The sequence below is a fragment of the Haliaeetus leucocephalus genome, unplaced genomic scaffold, assembly GCF_000737465.1.
Source record: "Haliaeetus leucocephalus isolate CR32 unplaced genomic scaffold, Haliaeetus_leucocephalus-4.0 Scaffold317, whole genome shotgun sequence".
NCBI classification, from domain to species: Eukaryota; Metazoa; Chordata; class Aves; order Accipitriformes; family Accipitridae; genus Haliaeetus; species Haliaeetus leucocephalus.
In genome coordinates, this window is record NW_010972753.1 from 183,849 (window position 1) to 205,128 (window position 21,280).

The 21,280-nt window shown below is 39.5% G+C and overlaps 1 protein-coding gene across 1 annotated transcript in view; it reads right to left on the reverse strand.

The window, feature by feature from the left end:
* Window positions 1–47: 47 nt before the first annotated feature.
* Window positions 48–21,280, reverse strand: part of SCML2 (sex comb on midleg-like 2 (Drosophila)) — a 65,552-nt gene continuing 44,319 nt past the window's right edge. The window contains exons 8-15 of the mRNA XM_010571255.1: window positions 20,933–21,183; window positions 16,015–16,150; window positions 13,912–14,115; window positions 9,248–9,430; window positions 8,040–8,153; window positions 2,735–3,016; window positions 1,854–2,017; window positions 48–331 (exon numbers count right to left, since the gene is read on the reverse strand). Of these exons, the coding sequence (XP_010569557.1) occupies window positions 206–331; window positions 1,854–2,017; window positions 2,735–3,016; window positions 8,040–8,153; window positions 9,248–9,430; window positions 13,912–14,115; window positions 16,015–16,150; window positions 20,933–21,183 (1,460 nt within the window). The 3' untranslated portion in view covers window positions 48–205. The remainder of the gene's footprint in view (window positions 332–1,853; window positions 2,018–2,734; window positions 3,017–8,039; window positions 8,154–9,247; window positions 9,431–13,911; window positions 14,116–16,014; window positions 16,151–20,932; window positions 21,184–21,280) is intronic.

Genomic DNA, 21,280 nt, shown 5'->3' on the forward strand with positions numbered 1-21,280 from the left:
GCAGTGGGGATGTTAGGTGCAAGAATAATAAAAAGCCCCCCCCCCCCCCCCCCCTTTATTCTGAATGTCTTTTTTTACATTTTGAGAGCACTTTCAAAAACTAAAGATAATTTATATCAGTAAAATAGTTTCAAATAAAGGCGATGGCTGTGAACCTGAGAGCTTAGCGTGATACGAACACACGTATTTGTGGTATTCCCACTGGCTAGTACTTTCCTTGTTTAAGTCTTTCAATGTGGTAGCACAACTTTAGGGCAGGCCCCAGCTTCAGTCCCATATATTTCATGATCATATCACTCCTCAGTAAGAGTAGTGCCTTCCCATCAATTTCCTGCAGAAGGAAGAGAATAAACACAACAACATACAACTACTTTAACGAGCTGCATGGTAAAACTGAAAAGTACATTATATTTGTTTACGCTGTAGTAAAATTTTATCTACTATATATAAAACAGTAACTTAGTATAATTTCATATTTACAGATGGCCACTGAAATTGAATTTATTTTAGTATTATTTAACATACAATTAAAGTATTTGAGATGCTAAAGAAAATTATAGTAAATAAAAGAAACTGACGAACAGCCCTCAAAATTAGGTACTGGCTGGGAAAAAAAGTGAATGGGTCAAGGGAAAAAAAAGAGAAGCTGCAAAGGAAGGTCTGTGCAGTTAAAGATTAAATGATCCAAGCACAGAGGCCTTGCACTGAACCTTGAACACAGCTGCGGGAGGATTCTGGCATGCGCATGCAAACAGTCACATGGAGGAAGGGGTTACAGACCATCTAAATCTGTGAAATAAGACAGATCTATGTCCAGGTTAAAGCAGACAGATTGTTAGGATCAAGACCAAGGACAACTTAGTCAGATTTCAACTGCCTGGTTGAGAAGCTGCTGAAATGTGACAGTCCTAAGCTCTTAGTAGCATTACATACTGTAGACAGGCAGTTAGTTCCTTAAAACACCATAAAGAAAACCACTCTGTCTCATTTTTTTTAAACATAAACCTGACAAAACAAGTGACATTTAGTCTTGTTATACAACTAAGAATAAAACATAAGACAGGAAGCTCTGTTAGAAGTTATTTTAAGTTCTCCTTGCAATCCAGCTTACTCTGAGATTTAACTGTTAGTAGGAGCTGGTGGAGAACAAGGGTGAAATACTACTAACGAGAAAGCCAGTCTCTTTTTGGAGGGCCATATACACAATGAAATAAGAAAGCAGCTCTTTGCTGAGCAATGTGCCATAGAAAATCACAGTGAGAAGGAAGAGGGGAGACCAAAAACAGCACAGAAACTGACACAGCTTATCTATCTAAATACAACATCTAGTTAGATATTATGAAACCTTACACGTTGTTTTTCAAAACAGATGAATTCAACATTTCAATTGATTCTTTCAATTTTAGTATTAATGACCAGGTGTAAAGCTAATGAGGCATAACAGCATCTCTACTTCAGGATAATCAGTCTCCAAAACAAACCTAGAGAGGTGTTGTCTTTGCAGGCTAAATGCCCCATACTGTACATGAGAATGCCATCTTCTCTAGAGGTACCAGGGATGATGGGGGTACCATGGAAGTTGGCCATTAGAACTTGGATACTTCCAGTACTGGCCTTGTTCCATATAAGCTGGAAAGCAGTGGGTATTTACTTTAGTCTAACAAGACTGGAACACAGATAAAATATACTGCAGGAGGAGTTTCAGGTAGAAAAATAATTTTCACCCTCCCTCTAATATATGAGTAGAGCCTGTTCTACCTTCAACTGCAAATAGAGCGATAGACAGGAAAGCTATATTTTAAGAGATTAACACAACACACAATCTACTAGAACAGAATGGATATGCATCATACATGTCTCCTAAAGAGTTCTGCATGTGGAGCTAGTGCCTGTGGATCAGCTTCTTTCACAAAATGCATTACTTCCTCTATTGACCAGGTGGAAGGATCCTTATTCAATATTCTTGAAGGTTCCCTTTTTAGTGAATTCAGATCTGGTCCAGTTGTGGAACTTGCAGCTTTTAGTATAAAAATATTGTGAAAGGAAGAAGTATCACTAGTCTATACAGGGATAACACATTCTATTTTACTTAAGACATTCTTAATATTCAGATGCGGCTTTTATTATGCATTCTTTGCAATATATTAAAATAAAAGATGTTTTATTTTCCTCCAAATAATATTGAACTGTTACATTTGTCTTTAAATGCATTATATAACTGCAAATATTTATAGCAGCATAAACATTAGCACTATGACATACCTAGAGGGATTAGTTTGACTTGTACTTGGCTCCTGGGTCCCAAGATGCCATAAATTGGGAATGTGGCAAAGCCAAGTTAAGGTGTGCAGACAGAGGGAGGGACAGGAGAAGACCCTATTCCCATATTTCAGCAACAAGGCAATAGTTGATAAGATGCTCAGAAATTGAGCTGCATATAACCAGCCCTCCTCAGTCTGGCCTGCCACAGGGTCCATAACCTGAGTGAGGAAGTGAGAGGAAGGTGCAGCAGGCAAGACCCCTCCTGGCTTGCACCGCAGTATTAGTTCAGTTCTAACAGGCTTAAGTTCTGCATTTGCAGTTACATTAGCAAGGCTGACATGCTTGGCAACAGCACATTTCACTCCATATGCAAGCGTTCCTATGGCAAAGGAGTCCTTTGTTCATAACTCTCAGACTTTGTACACTAATAAAAGCAGTTATATACTTTGGAAAGTTTAGTTATATAGCATACCTTCAATCTGCCTCTGTATTCGATTCCTACTAACTTCGTAGTAACTGCTGCTCCCAGCAGAGCTCAAGGACAGCCTGCGCAGGACTGGGGCTGAATTTGAGGTAGCAGTCACTGGCTGAAGGGAATTTCTGTAATATGCTGCACTCCCTGAAGTACGATATTCTGTGGAATTTCGATGGGTCGGACTTGAAGGATTTACAGAACTAAGTGCAGAATCCATAGAGTCCTCAGAAAATCGGTGTTCTTTGGAAATGCTGTTTTCCTCTATAGGTAATGTTTCTGCTACACAAAAAGCAAGTATCAATATGTTCAAAGTGATGGACATCATACCTTTGTTTTTTAACACCTTGCTATGTTCTCTTGAAGACACTGACAGATTGTAAACCTACTACCAACTCTCCTGTGAGGCAATCACTGCTGCTGAATGTTTGCCCCTTTTCCTCAAATAATCACTGGGCTCTTACTGTATTTTTAAAACATGTTTTGTAGCAAAAGATTTATTATGTCAACTTTGAGACAGTCTTCCATATCATTTCAGTTGTATTTGTTAAATACCATGAACAGAGAAGTGACAGAGGAAATTTTGGGGGGTAAAATTGTTTGATGTTAATACTGATATATCAAGCAAACTTAGTCAAACATTTTCATTATCTTTTTTAAAACATATTCTCAAAAAGCTAACCATTACGAGTTTGTTATGTTTACCTTGCAAGAAATTTTTAATATAAATAAAAACTCTCATGTTAGCTAACAATTGTTTAATTTGTTCTAAGCAGCAGAGGGAGTCACTACATAAACAAGTGGACAATTATCATCTCTAGATCCCAATATGTTCAGACATAGAGGCCATCGTTAAAAATTGAACAGGTTACAGGCAAAGCCACAGATGGCTGTGAGTGCCAGGTACAGCACAGTAACATAACATGTTTTGACAGCAACGCTGTATCTACATACAGTTAGTTATTTGCACAGGGCAGGGTCTATGAGCACAGACTCTGCAAAGCTAGATATGTAAATTACTGACCCCCTGAGCAAGTTAAAAAAAAAAAAAAAAAAATCAGGTCTCAGGAAGGGAGTATAACAACACTCCCCTTTTTAGTTCTTACCACTTCTCAGCTAATTTCTACTCTGCAAAACACAAACAACGCTCACTTAGAAGACTCCTGAGTTTTTAGAGCCTGTCAATACTGTTTCTAAGCCAGATGAGCAGAGTTCAGCAGGTCCCTTTCCCTGTGCCACAAGACAAGAGCCAGGTTTGCCTGATCACTGAAAATTCCAGCTTCGGTCAACCAAATTCAGGAGAAACATGCCATGATTGGGAGAAACATGCCACATAAGGAAAAAAACCAGCCCCAAATCAATGAGAACACTACTGCATTCTCTAGCAATCATACGTATTCTTCTCTGTTTGCGCCAGGCCAATATCTGGCCCGAGAAAGAAGTTGGAAACATGATGTACAAATCTGTATGAAACAAATGCTACTTTGGCAGAGAGTTAAGAGCTGGAACATATAACTAACAGGTTCACAGAAGTGTAAACTCCACGCTGCCATCTTGAAAATTACTCTAGTGAAGTTATAAAACATATGATAGTGAAGCAGCATATTCTTTGGAATAAGAACTGGTATGTTCTGCAAAACAAGTTCCTGAAATAAGCTTTTTACTACCATTCTTATAAAACAACTTTCAAGAACTTCTTGGGTGAATACCCAATTAAAACTGAAGGAAGAGCATTTTCCTAAAAAAATCCAGTGAGCTTCTCAAGAATGTTTTCAACTTGCTTCATGAGGTCTTAGGTTCTCTGCTGGAACCTGTTTAAAAGTGGAGTGCAGTGAAGAACTGTTAAGTGTATTTTGGTCTTCAGATAGCATAATCCTGAAAGGGAACAAAGGCACTCAGAGAGTCAGCTCCCTACGTAGTGAATGTGGTAAGGCAAGATCTGCAAGACGATGTAACATCTTTTACTAAACTTGATAGTCGTGGAATAAAGAAGCTTTTATGGACACAGGACCTCCTCTTTCATATACTCAACCCTCAAAACAACCACTGCAAAACTTTCTAGTTTGTTAGACTTGAATCGCAGAAGTAAAGAAGCAGCTGCTGAGGTTTTCAAAGAAAACACACAAACAAGAAAACTAACTTATTTACATTTGTCAGCTTGAAGTACCTGCAGCAACTCACTAAAATGAAAAACAAAAGCCATCATTCTATAGAATTTCAGAGAGACTTTAAGAGATGTAGTCAATGATATGCACTATAAAATTAAAGGGTAGCCAACCAAGGGAAAATTAAAACTGTAAAGAATGAAACCACTAACAAAAATCTCAGTCCAAGGCCAAAAGGGAGAGGTGATACTTTAAATAGTTACAGCAAAGCTATATGAAGGAGCCTAAGGTTTAACTGACTGAACCTGTAGATTTACATTTCAGAAGTCTTGAAAGGCACGATGAAACAACGGAGATGATACTCTGCAGCAGAAGGTTTCAACTAGAGTATTTAAGCATTTACCAGTCAACTCCATATAACATATTAAGAAAAAACCTTTTTGTAGTTTTTATAGTAAACAAGCAGAGGTCCCAAATGTAGGGGCTTTTAAAAATAATTGTTTTACATAATCCTTGTCAGGATTTCTGAAGACAAAAAGATTTTTTAAATTGACTGTATTACAAAAGAATTTGATTATATTTATTCCAATTATATCCCAGATTTTTCTCTGATGTTATATATCCTATAGTAAAGAATAGTAAATAGGGCTGGGAAAGATCAGCTCTGCTTGTTTTTCCAAGATACCAGCATTTGAATTTATTTTACTGTAAATTCTCAGTTCACGTACGTAAGGTGGAAAAGCTGGCATATTTCCCATCATCTTTTAGAGAAGGTGTTTCTGCTCAGCAACTATAGCATCCAATCCACTTTCCTTTCCATCCGTCTAGCTTCTCTACACACAAAACAAAGCTGCACTCTTGTTGAAAAGTGGTCAGCTGGTATGATGGCTGATTCAAAATTGGCATCTAGCAAATGGAGCTTTGCAATCCATGAAGCAATGAATGACACACTTCTCCTACCTCGACATTTTGAGCAGTTGTGAATAACAGTGGTAGGAAAAGAGACGGGAGGTTCCACTTCAGAATGCCTGATCTCTGGGTAGATTAATAAAAAGCCAATAAAAGGCCTTATGTTTCAAATGTAAGGATGACAACAGACTGTTTAAACACTGAAGGCCTTAGCAGGAATTGGACGTTTTGTTTTTCTTGAAGCTCCTCCGGGAATTAGAAGCCAGTTGTTCTGCCTCATACATAACAGGAATGATGTAATTGGCCTCAGTAGTAAGAACACTCTGTTTTCAGGGGGAGGGAGACTGAGTTATTCCCCACCCTACCCCCCTTTATCTTTCATAACTTTAAGAAGAAACTGTTAGCGAGCAGGAAAGACAGCAAAATCTGCAAAACATATCCCTGAGCAGATTAGAAAGAAAATGAGCTGTTTGAAAGACCCTTTCCCACAATTATTCCATTTTGCCTTCAAATGGTTATTTCAAAACAACTGTTTCAAGACAACTGTGTCTCAATGGAACCAGAATTTTTTGGGGGCAGATCTTTCTCGCTAACCAACCCATGACTGACCGCTATAAAATTACCTCCAGATTTTCAGCAGAGGACATTGCCCTAATGGGAAACACACAACCCTAAAAAACACTTTGCGTCTTGAAATGCAGAGTACAAATTCAAAACTCCGAAACCATGGCAAAACACTTACTTTAATTATTTTTTATCCAAATAACTGCACTTTATAATGAACTATTGATCTTAAAATGTATTTTAAGGAGTACACTGACTTCATCTGTAAAGGGGATCCATTAGCAAACAAGGATTAAAAAGCAGTACATGCACGCATGTTTACTTTGAGGAGATTTCTTACAAGATAATGCAGATCTACTCAAACATTTGTTTTGCTCCAGCTGAAACAACTTCGTTTGAGTATAATTAAGTGCTCTACTCTTATTAAGTTACATACCAGAAATATCTGACTTAGGTGTACAATATATCTGTGGACTTAAGCCAGTACTTCTTTTGGAAAGACACAGAAATCAATGATCAATGCAGAACTGTATTTCCTGCTGCTGTTATTACATGCAAAGAAGTGAATATGCTAAGTATACATAAAATAATAAGATGTAACATTTTAGATAAGCTATCATTTTGAACATTTTAATTTTATATCCTTTTCTGCTTTAACTGTAGTCCTATGACTTTTTAATCTGCACAGAAAAAGAGATTATTCTGCCCCCATTGATGCTAATAGACACAAAATGACCCCAGGATCTCCAAAAAGAAGGAAGAAAAAAAAAACCTAACAAAGAAGTAACTAATCCCTGCCATATTTCAAAAAAGCCTTTGGAAATGCTGTGCAAATATCTTGCAGCAACAGAAAGCATGTATCAGGACGACTCAACATTGACCAAGTTACCATGGCTTAACCAGTTAAGTAGCAAATGCAGAGTAAAAATTTTCTTAAGCCTCTCTCACTGAGGTTTAAACCTAGATGCTTTACTTCACATCTGAGGCAGACTAAAACTAGACACATGCTCAGTTGCTGCAGCTCAGCTGCAGCACAGGAAAAGGTGCTATTCATCAGTGAGCTAAATCAATCTAACAGCCAGCTGCCATGGGGAGGCTTCACTGATGCCCTGGCCATGGCTGCATTTTATTCAACCCTTCCTTGTGCTCACACTGAGTCAGTCCAGAGAAGTAAACTGCAAACTACTCCTCACTTCACCAAAATGTTTTCTGTGCTTTTGCTCACTGGTTCAGCTCACCACCCAGCCAGGGGACCTGGGACGCACTGCAGGGACAAGGAGGCAAGGAAAGCAGGAGCAGCACAACTTTCAGTGGCAGCTAACCATAAACTCAGCTGAATTGTATCATCAAGCTACACCCTTCCTCACTTAATGGCCCCAGCCTAGAGTTTTTAAGGTTTGCTTCCAATTTATTTCCTAATCCATTTCGGGGCAATTGGTTTTCTGCTAAATAGCCATATATGAAGCAGGAGGCTTCATCTGTCACCTATTTGCCTGAGCCCCTTCACAAGAAAGGCTAGCAGGTTTAGCAGAAGGACTGCTGGAACTTGCAGTAGATCTTCCCTAAGTGCAAAATCTGTGCCAGTGATCAATAATTAACATACTTTCACCCTGACCTGTCAAAGGCTAGAGACAAACCAGACACATACGTTGAACTTGGTCCTTTTTGACTGGAAATACTGAAACCATAAATAATCCTCATATATAATCCTGACATAATGTAATTACCTTCAGATGGATGAGCATCATTTCTGGGAAGCTTAGGGGAAAGAGGAGCCGAATATGGCGGAGAGTCCTGAGAGTATCGTTTAGCACTCCTGTTTTCAGGTATTTCTTCTTTTGCTGTGAAGAGACAAGTCACCACCTATTATTCTAGCATAAAGCTGCTCAGGTGGAAAGTCCAGGGACAAAAGCAAAGACACACATCAGCCATTCACCAGGTTACAGTTCAGTTTCTTGTGTCACACAGACTCAGTCATTTTGATACAAACTTTCAAAGCTGAAGTACAGCTTATATACTGTCATCACCCAAATTACCTTGACCCTGGCTACTTTTCTGAAAAGAGTTAAAACTAATGACTTTCATATGACAGACAATTATAAACATACTTTCTCCATTGGGGGAGGTGAGGGGGGGTGAATATTTTATTTTCTAAAGTAGCACCCGGAAGACAGACTCAGCCAATCAATCAGACAGCTGTGAGGAAGCTTCATACCCAGTATGAATCTTCAGAAATTGCCCTGACATGAAGGTTTTCTCAGCTACAGCTCCTGGTAACGTTTGGGCTAGAACTTGTAATGCCAAACCCTGCAAACAACCTGATCGGAGATCTGGTGCAAGTCATTTCATTTCCCCCTCACTCCACGCTCCCGGTGCAGCAAAGATATTGGCCTCATACAAAATATCACAAGCAGCCACCTGCAAACCCCACCTTTTCTACTAGGAGACTGGACTGTACATAGTAGAATGTAAAATTTTTAGAGCCACCACTTCATAAGGTGAATAAAGAGGGAAGAAAGGACCTTTTACTGGTGTGGGAAGGGCTAGACTGAATTCCCTTTCAGGGCAAGCCCCTTCTCACAAGGCAGTAAGTATCTTTTTGTAAGTTTATTTTATGATCTGATCATAAATCTAACAATGACATGTAAAGTTTTGAGCTTGTCCTTTTAGCAGTATCACAGTGGTGCAATACATATGTTTCCTGGCTTGGCTACAAGGAGGAGGTTTGCTGAACAAAATGATTTCTGGACACGTGGTATGAGCTATCCCATCCTGTCAAAGCACTACTGCACTGGAACCAATTCACTAAGAACTGAAGGGTATTCATTTCAATCAATTCACGTCATAGTAAGACAGATTTAAAAATTACATTTCATGAAATTGCCACACTTCTCAAAAATACCAGCACTTGAAAATAACAGCTGTTTAACAGTACCTGGTTTGTTCCTGTCATACTCTGTAGGACTATGTGCACATCCCACGTAAGGGCTGAAAGGCTGGCTACTAAAGAGATTATCACACTGCAGGCTGTGGCACAGTTTCTCCAAGAAGCGTAGGACAAACGATGCGCTGTTTACAGAAGGAAGATTGATGGCATGCTTTTCTCCATCAAAGGAAGCTGTGAATAAGAAGATGATGTCAAACACCCCCCAAGCATCATGAAGTACAGTAAAACACCGTCATTAACTTAAAGGAGAAGACATCCAGATTTGATTTAAACCACACAAGACATGAGAGGAGTAAGCAATCATTCTGGTAGTTTAACAAATTTACATCCAAAGGACTGATTTTATGTTCTGTTGGATCCATGCCAGTTTAAATTTCATCTATGGGAACTTATTTTAATAACATAATTTTGGAATCACACCAGCATAACAAAACTTGCAACTATTCCCTCATCACCAAAACCTTACGTATAATTTCTGTTGTTTCCTTAAAAACAGCAAGCTCTCCACCACCTGTTTGCAGGAGATAACACAGAAAAGACCCTTTGCAGCACTTGCTAAAAAAAAAAAAAACCAAAACCAAAACCAATATTTTTTTTTAAAAAAGGAAGCAAACAACTTTAAGATTTTTTTTCGCAGTTTCTAACTGATCTGAGCATGCTTGTGGTAATGTGCTAGCATCCACTACCACTGAAATTCTTCCTACAGACACTGTTTTGCCATTTGCTATTTTATCACTAGAGAAATCTATCCTGCTGTCAACACTACAGTGGTCAAGCTCCCGTTTATTTCAACAGGAGCTAGGTGGCAGAGATACCACAACAGCCACAAATGGATCCGGTGTCTTTTAAACTGAGTGATTACAAAGAGCCTGGACATGTGCCTATGTCTTTTACTTGTTGAACTCCTTCCTTGTCCCCCAAACAGAGTGTTACAGCTGATGATATTTTCCTTTTTTGTGAAAATTAGTAAGATTTTGAAAAGACTCGATAGAACCAACATACAGATAAATAATTACCATTACATTAGCTGAAACTTTTAGTTACTTCTGATTAGAAAGACATTATGACAAAGCAGGAAGAAATTTGTAACTTAAGCTTAGGGATAGAAAGAAGTGGCATAAACACCAGGTTTATGCATCAATTTGTCATCTTGGTTTTCAGCCTGTCATGCAGCTTTCTGTTGTTAACATAAGTTTCCAAATGGTAAGTAGAGCTTTAAGGGATCACATTTTGTTGGTAGCATGGTAGCAGATGCATTTAATAAAATAAAAAAAAAGAAAAAAAAAAGAAAAAGAAAAAAACAAACAAACCAAAACCACCACAGAAATGACAAGAGAGCCTTTATTCACAGATCTGAATTAAGGAACATTTCCATATTGTGTTACAAGAGAGACAGATACTATACACAAAACCAAAGAAAACGCCCAGGTTTAGCATATTTTAGGCTTCCTTAGGAAATCAGAAGTGTCAATTACTTCACACTGTTTATGTAAGGAAGCTTCTGATTAATGCAAGTTAGCCAGCTAGCATCAACAACAACATGTTACTTCTCTCATCTGTTTTCATGACAGACTGACCCAATGCAAGTGCTTAAAGTTTAAGAGTCAGTACTACACGGACAAACCCCAGACCAACGTGTTTCCATGGCCCATTCCATTTTTCCAGGCCTCAACATTCAAATGAAATGCTAATGAATCACAGTCCCACAGGTGGCTCAGACACAAGGTCCTCTACCTCCTTTTTGGGGAAGGGGTCTCCAAAGGCAAATTTTAGCTTGGAACTCAACCAGTTCTGGAAAGCAAATGGGCTGTTAGACCTAGCACAGCCAGATCTCCTGACAAATTTACTGCAAGGCAGTAGTCACCTACAGCAAAAATTTAAAATGCTTTATAATAGCCTTATGGATCTTCTTATATGACATTGGGGAAATCACTTATTCTCCATGCCTTAATTTCTCATTTTGAAACGAAGCATTGAAAAGAACAATATTATCTTAGAGTTGTCAGGAGGGTAAAGCAAGAAACAGCGGAGGCAATGTGACTGCTTCAGCAAGACACACCATGGGAAAAATCCACAAATAAAGATTCAGTGCAAACACAGCTCTCTTGTACTCTGAACACCTGAGGGCAACCATACGAACTCCAAGGGTGTGGGATCCAGATCCATAGGCTCAACTGTCTGCTCTGCTTGGGAACAACATAAGCCTCTTACTTCTCAGCTAAATGCTAGGGTAAAAAATAAAAAGGAGTACTGCTGAGGTGCCATAACCTCAACCTTTAATGACAAATAAACAGGGAGTGGAGCTTGTGTGTGCAATCCCAGCCCCTGGAATGAAGAGTCATTCTCATTTCTTCACCTTCCATTGTGTAGGTATGTTTTAAATACCGATTCAAGCCAGGAGAAAGGTTGAGAGCTAAGCTATCAGATAAATGTGTTTGTCTGACAGTGAAGAAACTCACCCAAGAGTTTGATTTTAATTCTCTGCTTGAGAAGATTTATCTGAGCCTCAGTCTATTTCATCCCACCAAACACCATAGTGTCTGAGCTACAAGGAGAAAAGAAGGGCTGACGCGGTCACCACCATTAGTGGGCTTGCTAATCAAGCCTTTAATTTCCTTTCAGTTATACTTGCCTGAATTGAAACCTTATGCATCAAGCAAAAATAAAATGGTTTGTGCTTCTGTTTGAGTAAGAAAAGATGGAAAAATCTAAATTTGATTCTATTCAAAACAATTATTTTCCTTGGCAGCTGAACCAAAAGAACCCACTAATTATTCATATGTATTCTCGCAAGGTTATTTTATCCATGTCCTCATTAGCATACAGTTTCCTCCTACGGCAGGTACAATACTCATCATGAAAATATCAGTCCGCAAAAGATTTAGGTTTCTTTCCTTATTCTCTGCTGCAACATTTTTTTTTTTCTTGCCAGTCTAAAAAAAAAAAGCTGAACAACAAACCACACTCCAAAAACTTTCAAAAACTCTACAAGAAAACACTCTCACAATTTCATTCTGTAATCCCTCATTTTATTCTACTGTAACTTTCCTCTTCTTCCTTACTGTTCACATGCACAGCTGGTTGTAATGTGCTACATTAACCTAAGTCACATTTTGTGCTTTTCAAAATACATTACACAAATTTCTGATAAAATGACAGGGAGTGTTTGCTCACCCGCTTCTCAGCAACCTGTTTGACACGTCAATGAGAAGGCAAGAGCTCAAGAACACCGGAAACCCGCTGGGGTCTTGTGGCTCGCTATCACCTGGACCAGGACTCTGCTTCAGGAGCAGTCCACATCATCAAGTTCCTCAAATCCAGCGCTACAGAGCTGGTTTCTCTGAATCGAGGCCTTGGGGTAAAGCCAGGTGCAGAACAGCAATTCCTTTCTGTACAGAATTTTTGAATGTAAACAAACCACAACTACATAAAGATTCTGAAATTTCTCTCTCCTCTGTGAGATAATTATTTTCAACAACTCAGTCACAGCCCAGATACTCCACTGGCCTACGATTTAGTCCTTCATGATAAACAACTCACAAACAGAATACTGGCAATGCACACCTCAGTGCATTTTGTTCAAGAAAATGGACCTGTCTGAATTAGGTACAGCAAGGTATTAATAATGTAATAAACTTCCATATATCATGCAAAAATAAAGCAATATGGGTTACAAAACCACATGTATACAATGCCATTAAACCAAATGCAGTTGAGAAGCAGCACCCATTTTGTGAATGAAGTCATGGGAGTGCATAAGCAAGGCTTACTGTAGTTCTGGTATATGCAGGTTGGGGTGCTGCTTTTTAAATATTGTTAGACAGCAACATCTTTATGAGGATTTAATTGAACCTGTATTCCACTAATCTTTCACATCTGGTGTTAATGTAAGGAGATTAAAGTAACACAAAGTCTTTTTATCGCCAGTGATGGAATTATGAATTGATGTGCTAACGGATATATGGAATATTTCCTAGCCTAGAAGTAAAAAAAGTCAAGCAGCAGCTATACAGCTTGAGATACAGAGATAATTTATCTGTGGACCTGCCATTAATATGTAGCAGAAATAAACCCATTCCATAATAGGGCACATAGGTGGATGAACACTGACCTAAGATACTGCTACAATTCTGGGGAATGGGGAAAGGGGAGAAGCAGCAACTTTAACATGTGGAATCACTTGCCTGGAAGCTAAACACATTAGTTTGAAACTTTTCACCCACTTGGTTAAGGCATTAAGAACACAAACACTATGTATGGATAAGATTATGCGAATGACTTGAATTAGTAAAGCTGATATTTCACTTGTACTGAGTTTACTTGACAAATGTTTGGCTATAGCTGCTAAATCAGGTGCACAAGCTCTACTTAGTATAAGAATCTAACTGTATTGTGTATATGTAATTTAACACTGCTATTGCTAAATTCTCATTTAAAGAATTGTTCAAATCATCCTGGACCTGGAGTCAGATAAATCACACACCACCAATACTCGCTTAGTAAATAAAAGAATTCACAAGTACATGTTCTCAACTGTGCTTAAATAGTTACAAAAGTGATATAAACTCACTGCAGCCACTTCAGTTCTTCTGCCCTACCTCAAGTTCGCAAACCAAGTGAAGAAACAGAAGAAACAAAGCATCTTCACATACCAGTTATCATTTCCCCTCCGTGATGGCCAGATTTCAGAAATCCAAAGACTGTTTTGGATTGATAGGCACAATCCACGCAAGCCTGTACAGCCTGCTGAAGTACCACATTGACAGGACCTGGTCCAAAGTGATCTGGAAGCTGCTGAACCTTCTTCTTATCCAGGTGAGGCCCAGAATTTCCATGCTTGTTGACATAAACACACACTGAAAAAGAACAAGCCGTATTTACCACCAAGGAACTAAGACATGTTTCCAAGTTACAACTGCAAACCGCCTTTTTAGTTTTAATCTTGAGGAAAAGATGTACTTGTCAACTCAAAAAGCTGAACATGCATACATACTTGCAGAGCGTACAAAAAGTGCACACTCTGTCTTCCACCAAGGTTCTCCTGCCTGAGTCCTAAACCCACTTCTTTCTGGTCTCTAAAGCCCTTCTCTACCCCACTAACGTAACAAAGCTGTCATAATCTGTGCTTATCTTTTATTTTGACTAATCTCTGTTCATACACTAGTTCCAATAAAGAAAGAATTACTGGCAGGTACTCTAAACTATCAAGATGCGATTCTAAAAAGCTGGCCTTGCCAAGTTACTTCCCTAATTTTTGTCCTATTTGAGAAGCTGCACAAAGACAACCCTATGGTATATACCTACCACCGAAGCTCATTCTGAAGCACCCATGTGTGCATGTATAATGGTCCTGTGTGCATGGTCCTGTGTGCATGTATAACGGCTACTGAAGGTCTGTACCTTCAGAAGCCCTGAGCCACTCATGTATGATTTCCACACAGCAACTTGGCCTTCTCTGGTACATAAAATAAACACACTTCTCTAGAAATACTGTAAGGCGGTTAGCACAAAACAATCAAATAGGACTTCAGAAATTACTTTTTATAGAGACTATGCAAAACTGTCTTTCAAAAGGAACGGCAAGGCAGAAAAAACATGGGAAAAAGCCATAACAGAAGATTTTTTTTTTTTTTCTTTTTGGCCTTGGCTGTCACATGACCAGGAAGGCACCCAAGACGTTATTAGAGCTTAATGAAAAAATGTGCCTCTGTGGTGATTAAGCAGACAAACTAAGCATTCTGTTCTACAAAAGACTGCCATATTTTCTGAACTGTAGGAGCATTTGGGCTTAGTTAAAAACCTGGATTTTTAAAAATGAAGTATTTCTGTAAGTGTTTTAATGATCTTATATCTTCATGCATATCTGCTCACTCTCTGATGTCTGTAAATTGGAGGAAACCTATTTGTACAAATAAGCAAAGATACAAATCAGCAAAATAGTTTCCATGGCATATTCTGTCTGGGCTCAACAACAACTGCCTCCTGAAAGGTTTATTTTCCTCTCATCCATGACTGAAGTTGGGAGTGAGAAGAGCCTGACAACTTCTATTGTAAAAACAGTTTTTAAATGTAAAAAAGCACCCCAAACAAAATTATCATAATTTATGGAGTTTTTAGAAAGTTCTGAGATTTGGTTGACAACATACAAATTGTTTCACTACAGGGTTACAAGTTCCTCAATGAGTTAGTTCATCAACTAGCTTATTTCTCTTTTGCCAATCCTTTTCAAGATACATTTCATTATATTTCAAAAACAAGCAAGCATAAAAGGAAGGAGGAATGTATTTCCTCTGACTGCCTTTACTTGGCTTAAACAGTCTGAGCTGTTTCTTTTAATGTAAGGCTATACAGAGATAAAATCTCCATTTTGTTATATTACAGTACAGCCTGCATGATATCAGAATATCCTATGGGTTTTTAGCTACATCTACTCCCATTTCATACATTAAGGAGTGGGTCAGACATGAGAGAACTGTACAGTTTCCATCTTCAGACAGGAACAAACTGCCAGGTCTGGGAGATCTTTCAAAAGCACCTGTGCTCCAGCACTTCTTGCTGTAATGCAGACATCAAAATACTAGTTCTGCAAAGTAACACTGGCACCTACAAATATCTTTAAAAAATAAGGTAGCTGGATGATGATTTAAAGTAATGAGTTTGCCACACATTTTCCATAAAATGACACTACTAGTTTGCTTGAAATGGAAGCCATTTCACACTAAAAATGTCATTAATTTTTTTTCTTTATCTTTTACCTGTGGATATAACTGATGCAGTTGCCCCAGACAAACTAATTCCATCTTTAAATAACTGTGTAGTGCCACTGTCCCCCTCAGGAGAAGAATGAGGAGAAGGAGATGCAGGACTCAGTTGTTCCAGCAAGACTTTTTTCTGTTTAGAGAAAAAACCCAAAGTCAAAATGTTTCATGGTTTTTAAGGAATCTGCAAAACCTTTCTGCTATCAGTTACCATCTTACTGAATGTGTGTGGTTCCTTATTACAAAAGTACTACACATAGCAGAGAAGATAAAGTCCAGGAAAGAAAGACCAGAAACTGTCAGTTTGCATTTACAGCTACACAAGTAAGGCATTGGAAGACAAATTACTTAAAAAGGAACCCACCTCTATCTAAAAAGTGGGAAAATAATGAGCTTTATATGCTAATTCATCACCCTTTTAAATCTTAGGAAGCACAAAAGAGGCATTTTGGATTATTTTCCTGTCCAAACCCTTCCAATCATCTGGATTTATGACAACTCAAATCAGTTAGTTGGGCTGTGTATATATTCCCATACAAAACTTGAGTCACATTTAGGTGTCAACTTTACAGTGCACCTAAATTTTCCCGCGGCTTGTTTCAGAGGGGCTGAAATTCTCAAGTAATCACTTTCAGGAATTGGTGCTTTACGCAAGATACCAAATAAACCAGTAGTTACAATCCAGTCATGTGGGTTGCCAAAACCTTCTCCTTTCCCAAACCAAACTTATTTGCAGCTTATCATGACAGACAGAGTTCACAGCACAAAGACTTAGAAATTGGTCAGCACACATTACCTGAGAAAAGGAGAATTTTGCTGTAATTTGGTTTGGACTGGGGTTTAGAACAGAGACATGCACAATGAAGACATTTCTAATCTGCTTTGACATGCTATGAAAATACATGGAAATGAAGAAATAATGAATTGGAGAAAAGTTCATCACCTCTCCCTTCACCATTTATTCTTGCATGAGAACAGATTATGTTCTCATTCTCTTACCTACAAAAAAAATTAGGAATATATGAGATTACCCAAGGTCTTGACATTGCTGAAGGCAGCAGAGACTTGGCTACTCATGTGGTAAGGATTTACTGCTAAAATTAATCCATAGTGAAGTGAAAATTCAGTCAAGTTTCTAAGGGAGGCGAAGCCTTCCTCCATTTAGCAGTATTCATCCTTTACACTTTAAGCAGCAGCGTATTTTCCGAATAATATATTAGAAATCCTGTAGAAAGCAATCAAAATATACACTTTCCTAAGAGCAGCAGTGTTCAACTTCTTCACAACTTCTATAAAGAATAAATTTACTTTCTTCTGAAATCCAGGGCATTTCAAAGAAAATTTCTGTGCCCCTTACAGTTCAGAGAAGATAGGTTTGACTGGAGAAACTACTTGACAACATGGCACTGCGTGGAATCACCATGAATATAAGGAATAGACTGCCAAGGCTTGGCACTGGATCATGAATGAGACAAGGTGGCTCAGGTCAGGCACTGAACCAAGCAGTGATGTACTACTTGTCAGGAATTGCCTATGTATCTTAACATTGGGTGACAGAAAGGTCTCTCTCCACCCTTAACACAGAGAACAAAAATGCACTTGGGAAGTTGGAGCTTTTGATCTGAAGTCTGGCATTCCTGAAGGCCCCTCTGGAGCAGGGACTCTTTGGGGAGGCAGTTGTCTGTCACCATGCTGCAAAATATGGGTGGTCGACTTGAGAGGAAAGAGGAGGAAATGGGAGAAATGTAGGCATGAAAACAAAATACAAACACTAAACTGTAAGACAGAGGAACCATCCACCCTCCACACTAACACATAAGCGTGGTGAGGCTAGCCAGCCATTTCCTACCTTCTCCGTCAGAAGGAGGAAAGAGCACACGTTTTGGAAATACAGCACATCAGGCTCGCTCAGCTGAGGTTCTCATTTTGCAACCCCAAACTGACGAGCAGCAAACTGCGATCCCAAAGCCATGTTGTTTCACGAGGCAGGCCACATTCCCAGCAGGGCTCAGCTTGGTCAGGGTGTCACTGGCTGGCCCCAGCCAGCTGGGAAGGCACACCGTTTGCCTGCAGAGAGCACTGGTCACTGTCTGGCACCACATGGCCAAGTTGACAGGCTTTACCCTGACGCTTAAAAGCTCTCTTCTTGTGGGGTCAAATTTAGGGCTGTGATCCACACTCAGACCAAGGCACTTCCTCAAGAAACTCCGTAAGGAATTCTTTGCATTGTTATGCAAAGTGTACTTTTAAAATAATTAAAGAGATGTACAGAGATTTCTTCTTCATTTTGACAGAGTAAAAACATACGGTACAAACTGGGGGAGACAAATGGAAAACAAAACCCAACATGCATCTCATAGTTAGGGAGAAGCTTAGAAAACTTTTCAATGAAGGAAAAAAATGGCACAACAGCTCAACATTCCTAGATGTATAATAAAAGTTAATACCTACACAATGATAAACATTGCAGCATAATGAACCTAAAAGGGCAAAGAAAGTCAAACAGCTCTACAGAGTATCAGGCATAGACCAATCTCCCTAAATACACAGTTTTTGAACTACCACATAGCCAGCTCACACATGAAGCACAATTAGCCTGAAATCTGGAGGGTTTTTTCGGAGCGGCCTGGGGAGGAGAGGTGGGAAGCACTTTCAAATCTCTAGGCACATACCACTTGCATTATATTTGTGTATGTACCATGAGGTATATGGGCTGTATGGCACTCCATGTCAGATATACCCTGCCTCTGCAGAACTCCCACAAAGCCATTTCTTCTCTTCACCCTTATGCTAACAGGCCTAACAGTCCAAAGAAGAGCTTGCACTTATGTACAACATCTTGGCAATTTAACCATGTACCAATGCAATAACAATCTTCCGTGGATTCTCAAAAGGAGCTAATTTTTAAAGTTTTTAATGCAAAAGTTAATGTAGTAAAACTCCCAAGTTACATATATCAAACTTAGATTCTGCAAAACCTAACTCTTAGTTGCCTGGTCCCACACAGAGGAAATCAGGAGTGTGTAGAGGTACCTCAGGTGCATTGCCTCAAGACAGGGAGTGTCAGTGGTAACCCCCATTCCCCAAGCAAATCCCCCCAAGTACCTCACACAGACCAGGTGCCAAATACAGTGCTCCAAGCAGACACTTTCAGACACCCAGCTTTTAGAGCCCAGAAGCCTCTAAGGGTGAGATGCCTCCAATTATTCTTTCAAAGGATACGCAAAGCCTCTCAATTTCTTTTTCATGAGATACAGAGGACAAAACTCTTACATGAAAGTGCGCACCCTGCCATACCTGAGTACATTCTTAAGATATGGAAGCCCTATGTTCAATGTTCTCCTTTAAAGCCCCCCAGACTTATGGAGAACACCCCGTGCACCAGCTGAGTCTGGATGGCAGCACTCTTCTCCTCTTTGATCTGTGCCTCTGTGCACTTCTATACACCAAGCAAGAGATAAAGCTGGAGACCACTTGCATCAGTAGCCTACCAGTTTGGATACCGAACTGGAAGGGGCAGGCAGCAGAGGAGACAGCACTTGGCTTTCAATTGCTGGTCCCCAGAACCATTTCTTATCTTGTGGTCATCATTTCAACGAAGTGCCTGCTTCCAGCTTTGTGCTAGAGCCTTCTGGGTATGCTCTAATAATATTACTTCACTAGCACTTTACACTGAACAGCACTATCGCTGAAGGGAGAAGTCCCACCTGTGCCATTACTCCACCTCTTCCCACACATCACTAGCAATAGATCCCATAGCCCACAGTGATCCAGGCTGGAGTAGAAAAAACCCCAAACTTTAACTTTTTCAAACTTGGGGGCAGGGGGGGAAGGAAAAAAACCAAACCCAACAGAAAAAACTATGTCCTCCACTCTGCCATTGGTGCTAATGCAAAGGAGGGAGGAGCGCAGGGACAGACACAAATTGCGTGGGGAAAGACACTGCAAGATTGCTACTCCTCTTTGCCAGCCTGCAGTGGGTGAGCAAGCCTCAGAAAATAGATTGTACTTCCACGGCAATTCAAATTGTCCTAAATCTGCCCTGCTGTGATCCTATCCTTCCTTGCAGCAGCCGTAGCATTTGTGCTTTTTTTTGGGTGGAACAGACAAAGAAGAAAGTAAGAGGGCTGGATGGTAGGTTAGCTGTCTACCAGTTTAGCTCCCTGAACTAGCTCACTCTGGGATTGTTTACCCACCAGTGTTGCTGTCACATGCGAGCGGGAAGGGGGGGTTACAGCAGTGCCAATTTGTACCTGATCAAACAGTTCCAGAGGAGCTGAAGCTGGAGGCAGCTGCCAACACTCCAGGTCTGACTCAGCTTGGCAGGGAGAAAGGCAGAAAGGCATCACCTCTTTCAGACCAGGGCAGAATTAGGCCCACGCCTGGAGAAATGTATTGCCTGGAAAGAAGCTTCCTGCTTCATGCTAGTATGTCCAGGATTAGGGGATATCTAAGAGATTCATTTGGCAAATCCAGCTGTATGCTTAAGATGCCTAAATTCTGCAACAAAGACCTCGCTGTTCCTAATCCTTTGTTTCTAAACACGAAACAAAACAAAAAAAATTTAAAAAGTTATGCAAACTATAGATATGGTTCAGAAACAAAACAACCCAGACTAAAAAGCCTAAAGGCTTCCCTGGCTCTTGTGATTTTACTGGCAATGGCTATCCCAGAATAGTATTTTTCAACACCAACAACTGACTCAAATAAATTAGTAATCTTGTTCTGGAATACAATAATCCACAGAAGCTTATACTGAATATTCCAGAATAGCTATTCTAGACTTTTTCTTGTAATCAGCTGCTGAGAACAGTAAAGCCCTGAAGGCTGAAGAGAAGACAGAAAATTAAATAATTTTAAAAAATCTCACTACAAAATTTTGCAATATAAAGTAAAGTAGTAGATAAGGACTAACCTTTTTTCCAGGTTTTAAACTTTTTTTCCTTGTTTTAAGATTTTCAGTATGAGAGGTGCTTTTTGTCAGGGGAATATTTTTAGGAGACCTGCCCTTCTTGGGAACTGCAGACTGTCCAGGGGGTTTGCCCCGACCTGGTTTCCTGCCCCGTTGCGCTGGTACTGGAGCAGATTTCTGTGGAGACTGCATTGAACGCCGGGTCACTTTGGAAGGGGAAGATTGGAATTTTGCACTGCTCTTTGTAATGGAAACTGAGGAAAAACAAAAACAAAAGGGAAGGGGGGGAAAACCTCAAAATGAACGATGGAAAGTAACTTTTCTAACAAAGGCTTAAAAAAAAATAAAAGT